General features: G+C 35.1%; 1 protein-coding gene across 1 annotated transcript in view; it reads right to left on the bottom strand.

Annotated features, from left to right (window-relative positions):
• Positions 1–20895, bottom strand: part of LOC309806013 (chromatin assembly factor 1 subunit B-like) — a gene marked incomplete at its 5' end in the record, with an annotated part of 94659 nt that overhangs the window by 69408 nt on the left and 4356 nt on the right. Inside the window, 2 exons of the mRNA XM_082624368.1 lie at positions 16055–16126; positions 20866–20892. Of these exons, the coding sequence (XP_082480494.1) occupies positions 16055–16126; positions 20866–20892 (99 nt within the window). The remainder of the gene's footprint in view (positions 1–16054; positions 16127–20865; positions 20893–20895) is intronic.

Genomic DNA, 20895 nt, shown 5'->3' with positions numbered 1-20895 from the left:
TACAGTTCTTTTGTCTCCTTAGGTAGGTTTATTCTTAGATATTTTATTCTTTGTTTTGCAGTGGTAAATGGCAGTGTTTTCTTATTTTCACTTTCAGATTTTTCATCATTAATGTATAGGAATGCTAGAGATTTCTGTGCATTAATTTTGTATCCTGCTACTTTACCAAATACATTGATTAGCTCTAGTAGTTTTCTGGTAGCATCTTTAGGATTCTCTATGTATAGTATCATGTCATCTGCAAACAGTGACAGCTTTACTTCTTCTTTTCTGATTTGGATTCATTTTATTTCTTTTTCTTCTCTCATTGCTGTGGCTAAAACTTCCAAAACTATGTTGAATAATAGTGGTGAGAGTTGACAACCTTGTCTTGTTCCTGATCTTAGTGGAAATGGTTTCAGTTTTTCACCATTGAGGACAATGTTGGCTGTGGATTGTCATATATGGCCTTTATTATGTTGAGGAAAGTTCCCTCTATGCCTACTATCTGCAGGGTTTTCATCATAAATCCGTGTTGAATTTTGTCGAAAGCTTTCTCTGCATCTATTGAGATGATCATATGGTTTTTCTCCTTCAATTTGTTAATATGGTGTATCACATTGATTGATTTGTGTATATTGAAGAATCCTTGCATTCCTGGAATAAACCCCACTTGATCATGGTGTATGATCCTTTTAATGTGCTGTTGGATTCTGTTTGCTAGTATTTTGTTGAGGATTTTTGCATCTATGTTCATCAGTGATACTGGCCTGTAGTTTTCTTTCTTCGTGACATGTTTGTCTAGTTTTGGTATCAGGGTGATGGTGGCCTCGTAAAATGAGTTTGAGAGTGTTCCTACCTCTGCTATATTTTGGAAGAGTTTGAGGATAAGTGTTCGCACTTCTCTAAATGTTTGCTAGAATTCATCTGTGAAGCCATCTGGTCCTGGGTTTTTGTTTGTTGGAAGATTTTTAATCACAGTTTCAATTTCAGTGCTTGTGATTGACCTGTTTATATTTTCTATTTCTTCCTGGTTCAGTCTCAGAAGGTTGTGCTTTTCTAAGAATGTGTCCATTTCTTCCATGTTTTCCATCTTATTGTCATAAAGCTGCTTGTAGTAATCTCTCATGATCCTTTGTATTTCTCAGTGTCAGTTGTTACTTCTCCTTTTTCATTTCTAATTCTATTGATTTGAGTCTTCTCCCTTTTTTTCTTGATGAGTCTGTCTAATAGTTTATCAATCTTGTTTATCTTCTCAAAGAACCAGCTTTTAGTTTTATTGATCTTTGCTATCATTTCCTTCATTTCTTTTTCATTTATTTCTGATCTGATCTTTATGATTTCTTCCCTTATGCTAACTTTGGGTGTTTTTTTTTTTGGTCTTGTTTCTCTAATTGCTTTAGGTGTAAGGTTAGGTTGTTTATTCGAGATGTTTCTTGTTTCTTAAGGTAGGATTGTATTGCTATAAACTTCCCTCTTAGAACTGCTTTTGCTGCATCCCATAGGTTTTGGGTCAGCATGTTTTCATTGTCACTTGTTTCTAGGTATTTTTGATTTCTTCAGTGATCTCTTTGTTATTAAGTAGTGTATTGTTTAACCTCCTTGTGTTTGTAGTTTTTACAGATTTTTTTGTGTAATTGATATCTCATCTCATAGCACTGTGGTTGGAAAAGATGCTTGATAAGATTTCAATTTTCTTAAATTTACCAAGGTTTGATTTGTCACCCAAGATATGATCTATCATGGAGAATGTTCCATGAGCACTAGAGAAGAATGTGTATTCTGTTGTTTTTCGATGGAATGTCCTATAAATATCAATTAAGTCCATCTTGTTTAATGTATCATTTAAAGCTTGTGTTTACTTATTTATTTCATTTTGGATGATGTGTCCATTGGTGAAAGTGAGGTGTTAATGTCCCCTACTATGATTGTGTTACTGTCAATTTCCCCTATTATGGCTGTTACTCTTTGCCTTATGTATTGAGGTGCTCTTATGTTGGGTGCATAAATATTTACAATTGTTATATCTTCTTCTTGAATAAATCCTTTGATCATTATGTAGTGTCTTTCTTTGTCCCTTGTAATATTGTTTATTTTAAAGTCTATTTTTTTCTGATATGAGAATTGCTACTCCAGCTTTCTTTTGATTTCCATTTGCATGGAATATCTTTTTCCATCCCCTCACTTTCACTCTGTATGTGTCCCTAGGTCTGAATTGGGTCTCTTATGGACAGCATATATACGGGTCTTATTTTTGTATCCATTCAACCAGTCTATGTCTTTTAGTTGGAGCATTTAATCCATTTACATTTAAGGTAATTGTAGATATGTATGTTCCTATTTCCATTTTCTTAATTGTTTTGGGTTTATTTTTGTAGGTCTTTTCCTTCTCTTGTGTTTCCTGCCTAGAGAAGTTCCTTTAGCATTTGTTGTAAACTGGTTTGGTGGTGCTGAATTCTCTTAGCTTTTGCTTTTCTGTATACCTTTTAATTTCTCTGCCATATCTGAATGAGATCCTTGCTGGGTAGAGTAATCTCGGTTGTAGGTTTTTCTCCTTCATCACTTTAAATATGTCCTGCCACTCCCTTCTGGCTTGCAAAGTTTCTGCTGAAAGATCAGCTGTTAACCTTCTGGGGATTCCCTTATGTGTTATTTGTTGTTTTTCCCTTGTTGCTTTTAATATTTTTGCTTTGTATTTAATTTTTGATAGTTTGATTAATATGTGTCTTGGCGTGTTTCTCCTTGGATTTATCCTGTATGGGACTCTCTGTGCTTCCTAGACTTGCTTAACTATTTCCTTTCTCATATTAGGGAAGTTTTCAACTATAATCTCTTCAAATATTTTCTCAGTCCCTTTCTTTGTCTCTTCTTCTTCTAGGACCCCTTTAATTCGAATGTTGATGTGTTTAATGTTGTCCCAGAGGTCTCTGAGACTGTCCTCAGTTCTTTTCATTCTTTTTTCTTTCTTCTGCCTCGCAGTAATTATTGCCACTATTTTATCTCCCAGATCACTTATCTGTTCTTCTGCCTCAGTTATTCTGCTATTGTTCCCTTCTAGAGAATTTTAAATTTCATTTATTGTGTTGTTCATCACTGTTTGTTTGCTCTTTAGTTCTTCTACGTCCTTGTTATATGTACCTTGTATTTTCTCTATGCTATTTCCAACATTTTGGATCATCTTTAGTATCATTATTCTGAATTCTTTTTCAGGTAGACTGCCTATTTCCTCTTCATTTGTTAGGGCTGGTGGGGGTTTTTTTGCCTTGCTCCTTCATCTGTTGTGTGTTTTTCTGTCTTCTCATTTTGCTTAACTTACTGTGTTTGGGGTCTCCTTTTCGCAGGCTGCAGGTTCATAGTTCCCATTGCTTTTGGTGTCTGTCCCCAGTGGCTAAGGTTCAGTATGTTGTGTTGGCTTCCTGGTGGAGGGGACTAGTGCCTGTGTTCTGGTGGATGAGCCTGGATCTCGTCTTTCTGGTGGGCAGATCCATGTCTGGTGGTGTGTTTTTGGGTGTCTGTGACCTTATTATTATTTTAAGCAGCCTCTGTGCTAATGGATGGTGTTGTGTTCCTGTCTTGGTAGTTGTTTGGCATAGGGTGTCCAGCACCGTAGCTTACTGGCCGTTGAGTGAAGCTGGGTCTTGGCGTTGAGATGGAGATCTCTGGGAGATTTTTGCCTGTTGATATTATGTGGAGTTTGGAGGTCTCTTGTGGACCAGTGTCCTGAACTTGGCTCTCACACATCAGAGACACAGCCATGATGCTTGGCTGCAGCATCAAGAGTTTTTCATCCACATGGCTCCAAATAAAAGGGAGAAAAAAAAAGAAAGAAAGGAAGAAAGAAAGAAAGAAAGAAGAAAGAGAAAGAAAGAAAGAAAGAAAAGAAAGAAAGAAAGAAAAGATAAAATAAAATAAAGTTATTAAAATAAAAATAATTACTAAGAAAAAATTTTTTAAAGTAATAATAATAATAAAAAAAGGACAGAGAGAACCCTAGGACAAATGGTAAAATAAAAGCTATACAGAGAAAATCACTCACAGAAGCATACACATACACACTCACAGAAAGAGAAAAAGGGAAAGAATATATATGTATACCTTTGCTCCCAAAGTCCACCTCCTCAGTTTGGGATGCTTCATTGTCTATTCATGTATTCAACAGATGCAGGGTACATCAAGTTGATTGTGGAGATTTAATCCACTGCTCCTGAGGCTGTTGGGAGAGATTTCCCTTTGTCTTCTTTGTTCTCACAGCTCCTGGGGTTCAGTTTTGGATTTGGCCCTGCCTCTGCATGTAGGTCACCTAATGGCATCTGTTCTTCACTCAGAGAGGACAGGGTTAATGTAGCCACTGATTAGGGGTCTCTGGCTCACTCAGGCCATGGGGGAGCAATGGGTATGGAATGTGGGGCGAGCCTGCAGCAGCAGAGGCCAGCATGATTTTGCACCCACCTGATGTGCTCCGTGTGTTCTTCCAGGGAATTTGTCCCTGGATCACGGGACCCTGGCAGTGGCAGGCTGCACAGGCCCCTGGGAGGGGAGGTGTGGACAGTGACCTGTGCTTACACATAGGCTTCTTGGTGGTTGCAGCAGCAGCCTTAACATCCCATGCCTGTCTCTTGTGTCTGAACTGATAGCCGCGGCTTGCGCCCATCTCTGGAACTCATTTAAGTGGTGCTCTGAATCTCCTCTCCTCGTGCACCCTGAAACAATGTTCTCTTGCCTCCTAGGCAGTTCCAGACTTTTCCCCAGACTCCCTTCCAGCTAGTCGTGGTGCACTAGTCCCCTTTAGGCTGTGTTCACGCAGCCAGCCCCAGTTCTCTCCCTGGGATCTGATCTCCAAGTCCTGAACCTCAGCTCCCAACCCCGGCCCTCCCCGGTGTGTGAGCAGACAAGCCTCTTAGGCGTGAGTGCTGGTCGGCACCTATCCTCTGTGCAGAAATCTGTCTGCTTTGCCCTCTGCACCCCTGTGGCTGTGCTTTCTTCCATGGCTCTGAAGCTCCCCCCCTCCACCACCCACAGTCTCTGCCCACTAAGGGCCTTCTTAGTGTGTGGAAACCCTTCCCCCTTCACAGCTCCCTCCCACTGGTGCAGGTCTCATCCCTATTCTTTTGTCTCTATTTTTTCTTTTTTCTTTTGCCCTACCCAGGTACGTGGGGAGTTTCTTGCCTTTTGGGAGGTCTGAGGTCTTCTGCCACCATTCAGTGGGTGGTCTGTAGGAGTTGTTTCACATGTAGATATATTTCTGATGTATTTGTGGAGAGGAATGTGATCTCTGCATCTCACTCTTCTGCCATCTTGAAGCTCCTTCCCCCAATCATCTTTAGAGTCTTCCTGTGTTAATCTTTTCCTGACAAATTCTTCCCAAAAGCATTCTCTCCTTTCTTCATCCACCACTACTTTGTTCTTTTTTTTTTTTTTTGGTTTGTTTTGTTCTGTTTTATAGTATTAACTAATATACACATAATGCTTAATCCATATCAGACACTGTTCTTTACATATCTTGGTTTACATATATGTGAATCATATTTATTCATTTAAGCCTCATTTAGATTATAATAGGCTGATGCATTATTTTTATTCCTATTTTATCGGTGAGGAAACCAAAAGGTGGATTAAGTCCAGAGGTACCCAAATTGGAAGTGGGTGATAAAAAAAAAGGGTCTGACCTCAGGAGAATGGCTTCTGAATCAATGTGCTTAGCCACTACAATCCACCGCCTCTTTCTGACCCTTGTATTTGCATATGGTAACATAATATTATCTTGTGCTTCATGATCTCCTCTTCCACCCTGGGGTTCATAACAAAAACTTCCATTTTTTCATCTTTGTCTTCAGAACCAATTATGATATCCATTACCTTGTAAGTGTACAAAAATATTTGTTGAATAAATGAATTAATAACTGACTGGAAGGGGCATCCTTGTCAAGGGTACATAGTTTTTAAAGTTTCCATAAAGAAATAAAGTTTGAGAATATGATAATACTATCAAGATAAAGTATTGATTCTTGAAACTTTTCAAAATTTCTATCATATGCAATGGCGATTTACTGATGATTAACTTTCTGTAAAAGTAGTACAATGTGGCAGAAGAAAAAGTTCATTTGTGAAATAAGGACTATTTTCTATTTATCAATTATTGAAGATAATATTTTGAGTTATATTTTCAGTCTGGCATGTATACTAATTCTTTTCCTTAAGTTCACCATCAGTATAAATTCTGCTCAAGTAAAGCTACTCTATTTCTAACTAACACAGCCAGATTCTTTTTTTGTTTTGTTTTGCTTTTTTCTTTTCTGTCATTGTTATTTTCTCAGCAGGTTACAACTGGCATTTTGTTGCTTTCAGCTGTGATGTAAGTTGTCTGCTTCACAAACCTGTTGTTTTCACTCTCTTAACCATGGCTACCTGTTTGGTTTTCTACTATTTTACACACCTTAAATATAAATTTTTGAGGTAAACTGTGTATGTTCTCGATGCTCGGTTCTTTATTATGTGAGACCCTTTTGAAAAAAGAAGCAGAAATGGAAACAGAGAGGATAGCATATGCTTTGGACATATGACAGGTGACAACAGGTTCCAGATCTTGTTGAGTGATTACGGAGTATCTGTAATCACAAAGTTTCCTTTACAGTCTTCCAGTACAGTGCGCTGCTCCTTTCTCAGGAAATAAATCATTCTTCTTTTTTTTCCATATGAAATGTGCTGAATGATTGCTTAATTTTTCTCAACACTCTTTTTTTATTCCTGGCTCTTCTGTTTCTACTGGCTGTATCAAGGAGAAATAATTCAATTAAGTAAGTGAATATGCTCAATCTACACTGAAACTTCTGATGGTCTCCAAGCACGCAGTGTTGCTTTGTAGGGTCATCGATGAGAGATGGAGAGGGTTGAGCTGAGGCTATATCACCAAGTCAAAGAGAGTCAAATTTGTAATAGGCCTTTCAGGTATACATTGAATATTTGGTTGAGAAAAAGATTTTACAGTGAATCCATAGGATATTAAACCTGGAGAGACTTCAGACAGTGAGAAATAGAAGAAATTCTACTAAGAATTTTTTCTTTTTTTTTCATTGACTTTTTTGTTACTAAAATGCTACATGCACTTTGTAAAACATTTAGAAAATATGGTAAAGCACAAAAGAGTAAATGAAGATAACCCATAATCCTACTACCCACAAATAACACTGTTGATATGTTAGTATATATTTTCAAGTAATTTTGTGTGTATATACAAATGATTAAGACCTGTAAATATCTTTTATTACCTATTTTGTTCACTTAATATTATGAACAGTTTCCTAAAGCATTAAATATTCTCCTAAAATATATTTAAGTGGCTGCAAAATATTTTGCCATATAGGCTATCCACTGTAATAACCAAATTCCATTTTTGTGTATATTTGATTTATTTGGCATTTCACAATTTATGAACATTATTTTAAAATAACCACCATAATAATGGTCTCAAATGCCTCTGATGTCCCACCACTATGATCTGGATCTCATCATTGACTCCAGCAACAACTGTAATCTTCTCAGAAAGAATAAAATGCCACAATAAAAGCTTTCATCATTGCAGTTCTACTCTTTTAGAAAATCAGTAGAATTCACCTTTACTTAGATATATTTATAGGTAAAATTTTCCATTTGCCAATTCTCAATCACTTGCTATTTGGTTTATATTATAATCTCCCTGTGAAATGTATTCAAAAGCAAGATATTTATTTGAATAACTCTGTAAGTACTGTGTTTCCTTTGCCTGTGAAGGTCTAACCTAATCATCCCCTGGACGGCTAAGGTGCAACACCATAATTTTTAATCCACCTGCTCTGGCTCACATCCAGTGTTTCTGGATTACATCACAGGTCCATAGTGATAAGCTGTTCTATGTATTCTGGTTAGGAATGTTTTACAGCAGCTGCTACTGGATCTCAAGGTTAATGAGGGCCTTTCCCTAAGAAAATTGACTCCTTTTACTTGAGCGAGAATTCAACACTATATAGTCTCTTAGGCTTTCTCGAGCTTTATTTTTATTGTTGCCCTCATATCTCTAGTTTCTTATTTTGTAAGAATTATGTATATCTTTAAGTAGTGTGTACATAAACACAAATGTTCTTTATTTTACAGTGTTGACAGTTCATATCTTTTTAGATAACATTCTTAGACATGCAACTTTTACTTGACTATGTCCATGGTTATGAGTTCTTTTAATTCCTTTATGGTATCCTTTAACTATAAGATAGCCAATATTATTACTTACATATTTAATTTTTATTTTAATTATATACATTCCTTTTCCCACGAGGATTTAAGGTACTTCACAAACAAGGCTTAGATATAAACGGAAGTGGAAAAAGAAAATTAGAACCGTGGGAAACAGAAGCATATAAATCTACCATCCCATTGATTCAGATGGGTGTTACGATCAGTGTGATGTCAATAAAGCCAAGAAGAAAAAGTTTTTCAGGAAGAAAGGGATGACAAACCTTGTCAAATCCTGCTGGGGGAGTGTAGTGAGATGAGGACATAGACATGTTCCTTGGAGTAGGCATCCTGAAGATTGTAAGCGACCTTGGCAAAAGTAGGTTAAATGACATCTTAAGGGTCATGCTTGGGGATGAAGCCAGATTGGTATAGATTGAAGAGTGAATAGTTGCTGAGAAAGGAGAGACAGCAAGCATTGATAACACTTTTGAGAAGGTTTGCTTTGAACAGGGTTAGAGCGAGATGGGTATATAACTAAAAGAGACAAAATATGGAGTCTAGGAGCACCTATAATTCATTTTTTAATTGAGAAATACTAAAGGGTGTTCCTGTGAATATGGATATCATAAGATGGTTTCTCCTTGTGACCTTCCACAAAAGTCACACACATACTTTTAAAAAAATTACCAGAGCAAATAAGAGTTATCATAATTCTTCTTTAAGGAATTTAATATGCACTGTTAAAAACAAGTAGAACATTTCATTGAAGTTAACTTGAAGACACCCAATAGAACATTTAGGACATACTGGGATAGATGGGGAGGTATCCTGATGAGCATGATACACAGAGAAATTATCCCCAAAGGAAATTATCATTTGACTGTTTCCCACATGCTAAATCCATGCTATAATCTCTGTACCTTCAAGTTGGCAGAGGTATCAACCCAGTGGCTTTCTAACCCCAAATATCTCACCTTAAATCTACCTTTCACCCTCTCATAGTCTGAAGACCCAATAACATGCTAATTATCCTCCAATCCTATGCCCTAGTGATTTGCATGGGTATCCCTATATAAAGAACCAAAGGTTTCTGTGCTTCAGAGACTCAACTTCCAATGAAAATATTCACAGGGTAGCCTGTGGTTATCTCTCTAACCCTCTACTCTCACACTTTAAGCTTGAGATGTGCTATACAGCAATGGGGTACCCTGGCCTTTGTGCAGTCAGCATAATCTTACTCAAGGTGACTTATATGTACAAAAAGATATTCTTACCCCTGAATCATTTCCTCATATTCCTAAAGATAACCGACTCCTCTACCAAAATTTCTTTGCATTCTCATTGTACTCATTATGATTTTTATCATAGACGTGAAATAAAAGAGAGAAAACAAAGCCTTTTAATATAACTCTCTCTCATTCCAAGACTGTAATCTCCTTCTTGGCAAGGACTACAGGTTATTTATCTCTGTGTTCTCTGAACTTACACATAGTAACACTCAAAATATACTAGCTGAAAAAATATAAAGAATTAATGAAAAATCATTTGAGGTGCTTTTAAGTTTTTATAAAATGATTATTTTCTTATCTTGTTTAGTCATCTAATAGCTTCTTGTTTAAACCATTAAACAGATGTAGCCATTCATTTAACTCCTCCCTAGGCTTGCACCAAGTCTTTTATCACGTATTTTTTTCTTTCTAATACAAATAAATTGAAGATTTTGTATCATTATTTGTTCACTGTCTTTCGTGTATTTCTTTTTATGTAATGTTCACTGTGAACAGTGACATTTATGTGCTTCAATGACTATCACACAACATTTAAAATATCTCTTTATTATATTATCACATTCCATTGTGAGGAAATAATCATACAATTATGCAAAATTCTCCCTGATGTAACTTTTGAATGACAGAATTAATCAAGAGTATTTGGAGTTGAGATACTATTAAAATACCTAACAACTAGTAGGATAGTACTTGGAACTGGAGGACAGGCTTAGGAAAGAGAGAGAATTACATTATTATTTGTGAAATTAATGCCTTCATAAATACAGAATAAAAATATAGTAGTGAGATTATTTGGGATGAATAATTGGATTAAAGTTGATATGGTAAGAACACACGAAATAACTGTATTCTAAATCTAATATAAATCATGTAAATCACTAAACTAAGAATCAGCAGGTTAATAAGGTTTTTAGTCAACTTAAAGAAACTTTAAATAAAGATAAGTGTTTACAGGCACACATCAAAATAAGAATACTGATGACCGAGAAGTTTGGAAGCAATGAGATCTCATAGCATTGTCTTCGGTGACAAAGGTAACATTTCCCAAGGCAGACATCAGATCTGATACTTACTCACAGGGAAAAAATTAGATGGGCTTCTAATAGTAGAAGGGAACCTTGAGGAAACAATCACAAGTTGATGAAATTGAATTCCTTTCCCCAAGGGAAGGGAATGGAAATGTCAGCAAGATTAAGAAGATTAACTTTAGGAAGCTAATTGTATCAAGCTTGAAAACTAGTACAATGAATCCTTGGGCCTCTCTTAAGAAGTGTAGTTCAAGGAAGTTGGCTATCGAAAAGAATATGGTTCTACCCATTCAAAACAAACTGTACCAGGATATTTGAAAGCCAAGAAGAGAAAACAGCCAATATGACTAAACCTAGAACTTTGGATGAAGTTGAAAGGCAAATGAGAAGGTCACATATAGTTAAATTTAGAAAGAACATTGCAAAAGGGAATAACAGAATCAGAGCCAATTAAATACCAAATAATCAAATATAAAATATTTGGAGAGAATTTTCTTTTTTCAGAGAAAGATAAAAAATACAACTAAGGTGATATAAATATTTTCCCCATTTATTCATCCCACAGATATTTATTGAGAGCCTACTGTGTCAGGTATTGTTTTAGACACTGGACATTCACCAGTGAACACAACAAACCACATTCCTCCCTTGTGGACTTATATTCTTAAAATGTTATAAATACATCATAAAAATTCATTAAAATATTAAAATACATAGTAAAAATTCATTAAAATCCAATATATACCTGATGTTGTATTCAGTTCAATTCTCTACACTTTTTATATGTGTATTTTTTTGTAATGATAATTCTTGCCAATCCAAAATGATAACCCTGGGGACAAAAATCTTCTATAAAGTCTATTCACTTGAGTAAGAACTAATAAATTTTAGAATATTCAATAATAAGGGTTGAAATGCAAACTTGTTATTGTTGTTATTTATTCACTTAACCAGATAATCATGATATAATTAATACTACATTTGCCTTCCCAATATCCACTCTTCTTTTTTTTCCCCAAGAGCACCCTGATTTTTTTAGGTAAATATTATCCCACCCCCAACACACACACAGCTAGGTATCTTGATGAGGTGAACTCCACTCTTTCCCCAGGAAGAGAATGATGGTCCAAGGGGTGATCCTATTCCCCTTGCCTGTGATCGTTTCAGTAATGGACATGTGACAGTATTATGATTCATTAGCATTTATTCATGAAGGCTCCAAATTGTTCTTCAATATTTAAGTGAAACTATTGATAGTGATCCACTTTTCATTATTTAAAAAGAAAAAATGAATATATAAAAAAGAAAATAAGACCCTACTTTAAGCTTGTCCCCGAAATTAGAACAGAGCATATTTTTAAAACCTCACTCTAACAAGTCTGTTGATTTTTTTTTTCTCATCTCTCACTGAGTTAAATTAAAAAAATTACAGCTGGTATGAGAAGGCCATGATCGCTCAGTGGAACTGCTTTCCTAGGTGATTTAAAATTGATTGATGTCCTATTTGACAGTCCTTTCCTAACTGATTTTACTCACACTTCCCAAATAGTCCCCAGGAGACCTATGTCTCAAACCCTGGCTCCCTCTTAAGTTTCAGACTTACACCCTCATCTGCTTCTCTGAGTGTAAAAGACGTGTCTTGCTCATACAGCAAGCCTAAAATATCTCAAACTGCGCCTATCCTCTGCGCCTATCCTCAGTCAGCCCCACGGCCTTTGTTTTCCACCATGGTTTATGCAGCACCACTACTCTCAGTTTAATCAACCAGAAGCCACTTCCTCAATTTCCTCTCTCTTCATTTATTCCCGAAAACAATTTGGCTCTTATGACCTGGTATTTCTAAATCTCAATTATTTTCTCAAATAAATTCACCCATTTCTCTTTCTGTAGACAGTGCCTTAGCCAATGCCTTATTCAGGAACTTAATAAGTTCCTGGATTTCACAGTAGTGACCTAACTGGTTTCTCTCCCACCTCTCTTTTCCTCACACTACCATCAAGTTATTTTCCTCCCAGTAGTGTGTGTGTGTGTGTGTGTGTGTGTGTGTATAAGTACCAAAAGCTTGGCAGAACATCAAGGTCATCCATGATCTGACACTTACAACTTTTTCTAGACTTGACCTTCATTTTATTCTCCTTCATGAACCCTGTATTACTGTCAACCCAGGACATTCATCTTTTCCAGAACGTGCTTTTCTTTTTTCCTTGGTTCACAGTGATTTCTGGGATGCCATTTCCTTGTGTCCCTTTCTGTTGAAATACCATCCACTCCTCAAATCACAACCCAAGACCTCCACCTAGAAATTTTTTCTGATTTCCAAGCACAATTATCCTCTTCCTCCTTGTCATTACATCAGGTTTTGTTTGGGCTGCCTCTGGATTGGCAGAGTCATGAGATGAAAAGAGTGTGGCTCCTTGAACTATCACAAGAGGAGAGCTGCCAGCTGAAACGTAGCCCCTTACTTCAACTACTAAAGGTATAAGAAATAAATGTCTATTGTTTCTTATCCTTTATATATGTTGGCATATATTTCTTTAACACAGACTATCCTATCCAATATTTTCTTCAGTCTTCAACTCCTGTGTAATGAAACACTATGAACAAGAAGCAGGAAGTAACAAAGCTGTTCCAAAGAATTATATGAAATAAACAGAAGGGAAAAAAATGAAAATACTCAGGTAAATATCCTAGCTTTTCAAGGCTGTTTGATTTTGCCTGATTTATTACAATCCTATTTGTATAATAAGCTTTCTTACAATTAAGGACAGCTTCCATAATATCAGGTCTCTGAAAACTTTGCTTGTTAGAATGAAGAACTTTATTTTTGCTATAAGAGAGAAAAAGTATTTTTCTCCACTTCAGTTATGATTGAAACAGCTCTGCCACTTGGTGACATGTATTCAAATTTCAGTTTTAGTACTTTTTTCCTATATTAAAACTGCAGAAATAATGGGATAATGTCCATAATGTCAAATTGTATATCCTTTCATATCTTTCTCTTCTGCATCAGTAAGCCAGCTAAAGCATTTTTAGTTCTCATTTTGTATTGAATACTTTAAATTGGCCACAGTTTCTAAAAAAACAGATGTGATTCATTTTGGACAGGACTTAAACATATAAATTTCACATGAGTTTAGAGGCCACTAAAGTCATGGAAGAAGCATGTCATGACTTACAAACACAACCCATTCTGGGCGAAGGACTACTTAAGGTGATAAGGGCAAGAGAAATATCTGAGAACACTTACAGTGAACTTTCTTGACCAAACTGTAAACTAAATTCATGATTATTTCACATTGTTATAAAATTGCTTTTTAAATTTAAAACAGCAAAATTTGATTTGTTATTATACTCTCTCCTTCTGTAGCCTCCTCTGCAGGCATCACCCTACGTGTTTGCACAAAGTCCAAATGTCAATTACATTCCAGGCATTTCTTTTGGCTTTGTGTGTTGTTCTTCTCTTTCCACCCATCTGCCAAGCCTGATTTACCCTACAAGATTCAGACTTTTGCAATTTAAAAATTCTAAGTCTCTTTAGAAGCTAGACCCTTAATAATTTTATATCAAAACAGGTTTCATTGTGTGGAGGTATGTGGAACTATTTGAAAATGAATGCATGTATATGTGTGTGTGTGTGTAATGTTTTTTTAAAGGAACAATGTTATAACTGAGCAATCTGTTTTTTTAAAAAGAACTATTGTTATAAAATTCCCCAAATTGTATATTCCAATAAAAATTTGTCTCTGACTAAGACTATCAAATTATACCACTGTTCACTTTCTTCAAACATAGTGGAGATATATATTTTAGATTTTTGATTGGGAATTTTTTTTTTTAATTTCTTAGCCGCATTGGGATAAGTTCAATGTATTAATTAGAAAGTTCTGATTCTGAGAGAAACTTACAGTAAGTTTACTTATACTTGGATTATGTACTCAAACACATACTTTGATAGTAAAGTTCTATGTAGGAATACATTTTTTGGAGACATTAAATCTATCAATTTATTAATATTTCTAAATCCAGTAGTACACTCATTTGTGTGAGGGTGTGGCCCATAATAATGGGAATTTTATCATGACAATCATCCATATTGTGGAAAGCTATTTCCTCAGGATAAAAATGTGTATGTTCCAGTCAGATTAGCCTTATAATGTGGATGATATTTGCTTTGTGGAAGTTTTTCTTGATAAGTTTTTCCTGACACAGAACAAGGTACATATGAGACACAGTTGAAGAGGAGTTTAATTACCACAAGCATATTGTGACTCAGAAACTGATTCACATCTAATGGCCCTGTGGCATGGACCCCAGCAGTGAGGTGTCATTGTAATAGCTGTAATGGCCATTCTTTGCCTCATGAAAGCATGAATAAAGATCTGATGTGTCAATTAAATGAGAAATAGAACATAGTAGGGTTGTTTCTAAAATCTCATCTAATTAGCATGATGAAAAATTAAAACTGAAACACAAAGATTTTTTAGAGCTAAAATAATACTGTTAATGCCTCATTTAGAATTATTTGGCAATCTTACCTCTAGTTACATATTTTGAAAACCTTCTTTATAAAGAATCTGGTTAGTCCACAAATTCGCATGAATGCTGTGTACATTCTGAGAAAGAATGAAAAATTGTTCATTATAATTTGGAAATTTCTGAAGTAGAGTTTGGCCATGCCCACTCATGTCCTCCTTCCAATTCATTGCCAGAAACAATAGCAAACACTTCAACAAATGTAGAGTTCACTCCAGTCTGGCACCAAATGACATGATTTAAACGTGAATGAAGGGTAAGGACAATCTAAGGTATTGTACATATGTCTAGTCTACCATGTTAAAAAATATTGGTTCCAAAATAATTAAGCAATTTATATAAATAATATTAAATTTACCTCATTCTGCTGCTCAGTCTACTGGTTAGTTCTGTGATGTTGAGAAAATTACTAGATTTTTATCAAACTAAATTTCCTTATTTGAAAAATGAGTGATTTCCAACTTGGTGTTCTCTAATGTTCTGTATAAATCTAAATTAGAATTTAATATGTTTTGGCAGGGTGCTACGTTGCATTAAACCAATACTTTATCTGAGTGTTTAGGATTAATATTGCTGCTCTAGTTTAATATTTCTATGATTTGATGGCTTAAATTCTGACGGGCACAAAAATAAAGAATAGAGAAGATATTGTGGCATTTAATACATTTACATAATATGGATATATGATAAGTAGTCTAAAAGTTTATGAATATTATTGTTCCAAACAAATTTTTATTATCTAAAAATTTATCATGAAAGTCAATTGAAGAATATATTAAATGTCTATCATTGTACATATCTTAAAATACCAGGCTTTAACTAAAAATGGAGCAAAAATAAATCCTAGATATTTAATAAACCAAAAGCAAAAAATAATTGCATTGAAAATCCTTTACTATAGAGCTGAATTTGCAGTATTACTTCTTTTCCCTCAAAAATGGCAAAAGGCATTGTGCTCAATGACAATGAAAAAAGAAAGAAAGAAAGAAAGAAAGAAAGAAAGAAAGAAACTTCACTTACCAGAGAATCCTTGTTGATCTGCAGATAACGAGAAGTAAAATCACTCATCATCAGGATGAGTTCTAACAGCATCTGCAGAAACCAAAGGAGAGCTGTGATGTGACAGCTCGTTTGAAAACATCCATCAGAGTCATCTTCTTCCTCTTGTTATGTCTTTCCTTTTCAAATATTTCCTCAGCCTGTGCATCTGGAGAATCTCCTGTTCTGTAGTAAATTATCTTTGTTTCATGAAATTTGTGCAATTTGTACAACACTCTCAATCATCATTAAAATAGACAACACCCTGCCTGAGTCACACAGATATGGCCACTGAGTGAACACTTATACTATGCCTTTTTAGCCCTTTTGGTGATGGATAAAGCCACCACCACAAGGCGTTCTTTTTATTTAAAACAGGTACTGCATCATAGGGTTCACAAATCACAATGACATAAAAGCAAGCCTTGCTCCTACCCCACTCTACACCCACCTTGTTCCTCCTCTACCCTTCCAGCTCCCTATAGCAAACATTTCAGTTCTGTATTTTTATAATTAATTCTTCAATTATTACAATGCCATGGTGATTTTTTAAATAGATGATAATTTGTTAAAGATATATTTTTTTAAAAATCCAGTATTTGGCTTCTTCTAATCTTTAGAATCCTGAAAATGAATTTCTACTGTCATTTATTTGTAGGGTGAAATAAAACAAAAGAACTGGTCTTGACTCTCAAATGTAATAGATAAATATCAAACATATGGTTGGTTTTCATTATAATTCACTGTAAAAACAAGAATGTACCAATGGAAACTACAAAGTTCAGCATAAAACCTTTGTCATAACAGGCCAGGCCCTTTTAAAAGAAGATGGCAAATGTTTGGGTCCATTTATACTGATTTGCTTGTATTGGCTTCAGAGGAATAAAGATAAAAGAATATATATTGGTAAGAATAAATTTTAAGAAAATATAACTAGTTCAGAAGTCTTCACTATGTGGAAGTCAAGTCTCAGGGGCAGAAGTAGAGTGACCACAAGTATGTGAGCTTGTAAAAAACTAGTTAAAGGAGAAGGCACAGTATCACTAAATCAAGTCATAAGGTCTGACCACTAAGATGTACCATTTGCTATAACTTAGAATTACAGGAAGAAAATGGTTCAGGATGATCTATCCATTCTCCTTAGACTATTTGAAGCAATATAAAAGCAGAAATATCTCGAAGTGAAGTCATAAATCAGATAGTAGAAATGTTGTTCCACTTAAACTAAACAGAATCAATTACCACATGTGGTTTAAAATATTACTTAGTTGCTTAATTTGGGTCTTTGGAAGCAGGTAAATTGAGAGTGAACAGTTAAGTTCCTCAACTTAATCTTCAACTTTTCCCTTGTGTCTCTAATACAAATCTTCCTCTTAAACCAGAGCATAATTTTTCTTTGAGGGCTGTAATCACAGGTCTCCAAATATCAGGTACCAAATCAGCTCTGCTATGTTGACAGCCTTAATTGAATATGCTCAACATTAGATTAAAAAATTAAAAGTATAATTCCCTTCACCTTGCAGGGATGTTTTAAATTTAATTATATAAGCCAAAGGAGAGAAAACAATCAACCTCATCCTACATTAGGAAATGTTTCCATCATTGCCCATCATTCGTTAGGAATCATGCTGTATGATTTATTACTGAAGAATCTAGAATATTTTCTTTTTTGTCCAAGTTTATTACTAAATAGACTATGTAAAAAATAGTAAGATTTGTCTCCTCACTGTGAAACTTAGTTTATCATTTAAATAAAAAAACAACCAGGAGATTTATTTGATGCTACACTATTATGGAAGGAGAAAGAGCAGACATGAAGTGCAGGAGAAAATATCCCCTCCCTCTGTGCTGTCTTGTGTTTTGGGTTCAACACTTTACAGAGTACTTTCTCTTTCCTCTTAGGGTCAGGATACTAATTTCACTTGAGATGTGCTTGCTTTTCAAGACAGGAGATAAGATTTCCTTTTTCATTTTTTATTTCTAACTTTAAAAAAATTCTATAAAAGTAATCGACATATAGTTTAAAAAAATATTAAAATGTTTGTAATGAGATCCATCAATCTCCTGCCCTTCCTGTCCTTATTTTCTAGTCTTGATCCATAAAGGCAGTTGCCTTCAACAGTACATCTGGCAAAGAAAGGTGATGAATTCACTTGAGCACATATTAAATTTGTCTAAGTGGAAGTGTCCAGAAAATTGTTGGATATATGGAATTGAAATTTAGGAGAGAAATCTTGGATACACATATTGCTTTGGGAATTCTCAATATATGGGTGGTATTTGAAGCTATAAAAATAATATCTATTTTGCTTTTTCAAATATGTGTAGAAGAGCCATTTGCAAAAGTATAATATAAATATAGTGTATTCTTAGAGAATAAATAGGTTTAAGTGTGGTAATAGGAAGCTTAGTAGTAATATACCTTGGCAGGCTGTTGTACATCTTGACTGAAAGTAACTAGAGACAACAAGACAACAAAGAGATGATACAGCAAACTGGGTGAAAAACATAGCTCAGAAAAAAGCAACAGCAGTTGGGTTTCTCTGGTGGCACAGTGGGAGTCCGCCTGTCGATGCAGCGGACATGGGTTCGTACCCCGGTACGGGAAGATCCCACATACCACGGAGCGGCTGGCCCGTGAGCCATGGCCACTGAGCCTGCGCGTCTGAACCCTGTGCTACGCAACAGTGAGAGGCCTGCATACCGCAAAAAAAAAAAAAAAAAAAAAAAAAGCAACAGGAAAAGGGTGGAAGAAAAGAGTAGAACCCAATCTTAGGTTTTCTTACGATCAAACCTAGACTCCCTGCCCTGCAGAAGTTCAGAAATTGGAAAGAGGATAATGATTTCTTATAGAGCTTTACTGAATGCTTCGTAGGATTTTCCGTGGAGATGGACATAACTAAAATAGAATATTCTTATAAGAAAAACTGGGCAGTTAGTAAAATTTTTCTGTTTCTTTCATCCAGAAGTGCCTTTTATTGTTATACTATGGTTTCCCAGAATTCTCTTTTTCAATTCTCTACTCAGTTTAATCTCTTAGGATCAAGTTCCTTCATTGAGAATTTTTTCCTTCACTTTCATCAAGACTCACCTGAAATTCCACTATTATCCATGAAAGATTAACTCCTATGGGAATTACCTTTCTGCTAAATACATTTATAAAATTGGACAAAAGACAAACAATTTCACACACTGAACAAGAGGTAGTGCACAACTCTGATCTCTGAGGTTAGAAAATAAATGAGGTGAACCCTAACATTTCCCCAATTTACACTGTGGGGGTGGGGGGCAGTTAGGAGATTACAGTGCATCCAGGGGGAATTCAAGCAGGGTTTAGCATCTAGCTGCATTGATGACTGAGATTAGAGCTGAGAGGGGAAATTGGCTAAAATCCATAGGGCAGAATATAAAAAAAAAAGTGGTCCCACATATACACACACAGAGTTTTGGAGGTCTGCAAAAGTGTCTTCTTGAGTCTTTGATTGAATAGAAATTTATAAAGCATGAAGTAAAATTTCATGAAGCCAAGGAAAACACCAACTGAAAGTAGTAAGCTGGAAATTCTCTGGAGCTATGGCTTGGAAGAATGTGTGTTCCCACCAGCCAGGCGTAATAAACTTCATGATATGTGCAGCACTGGGTAGAGTCTTCAGAAGCATAAAGGCTTTTTTTTAACTTCAATAGAAAAGTTGAAAAGCATACCTTGAAAGTATCAAATTTATTCTAGGCCAGAAAATAGTTCAAAACTATTCAAAGAAAAGAATCACCACTCAAAACTTCACAATTCACAATTTCTTGCATCTAATAAAAAATAACCAGTGTGTAAAAGAGCAGGACTATATGTCTCATTGCCAGTAGGAAAGAAATCAATAGAAGCAGAACCAGATCTGACAAAAATGATGGTGTGATCAGACAGAAATGCCTTAAGCATCTAATATTAACCTTAAAAACAGATTTAAAGATGTTAAGAAACATAAGAAATGGAAGATATAAAAGTGAAATCTTTAGAACTTCTAAAGATTAAAAATATAATATCTGAATGAAAAATACATTAGATGCAATTAATTTCAGATTAGAAATTGCAGAAGAAAACATAGTGGACTTGAAGGCATACAAATAGAAAATATCCAAAATAAAGAACAAAGCAAGAAAAGAATGAAAACAGGGATTGGTTTATCAGGGAGCTGTGAGATAATATCAAACTGTCTTATACAAAGGAAGTTGTAGTCTGAGGGGGAAGGGATATCTGAAGAAAGAATAATAAAAATATTTCAAATTTGAAAAATTGTCACATTCAAAAACAGCACTGAAGCTGAATAAATACAAGTGAAACCACACCATGACACATTATAATCAATTTACTGAAAACCAGTGATAAAAAGAAATAAAGAGAAGCCAGGGAAATGGCTCCCATGCAAAGAATCACATACAAAGACACAGTTCAGGGAAAAGTTCTATAAGTGATTATTACACAGTTATGCATTTTAAAAATCTCATCAAATTATATAGTAAAGTGAATGAAATAATTTTATGCAAATTTGTCTTCAATAAACTGATTATTCAAAAAAGTTTGCTTGTTATATTCTATTCTATATTTATTTGACAAGTTATAATTGTATTAAGGACAAATAAAAGATAAATAAACTTCTTTTTTAGGGTACTTACATCTCAAAACAAATTTTGGAGTGAAGGTTTTAACCTCAAAGACAGAACTTTTCATGATAGTTATTTTGAGTGCTGTGATGAAAGTATTTGGAAGCAGGATAGATTTTCTAGCACTTATCAAATCTCACCATAGGACTAGCCAAATAGATGCAGTCCTG

The sequence above is a fragment of the Mesoplodon mirus genome, assembly GCF_964341445.2.
Source record: "Mesoplodon mirus genome assembly, chromosome: 6".
NCBI classification, from domain to species: domain Eukaryota; kingdom Metazoa; phylum Chordata; class Mammalia; order Artiodactyla; family Ziphiidae; genus Mesoplodon; species Mesoplodon mirus.
Note: the sequence above shows the minus strand (reverse complement) of the source record. Positions and strands in the feature narration are given on the sequence as shown.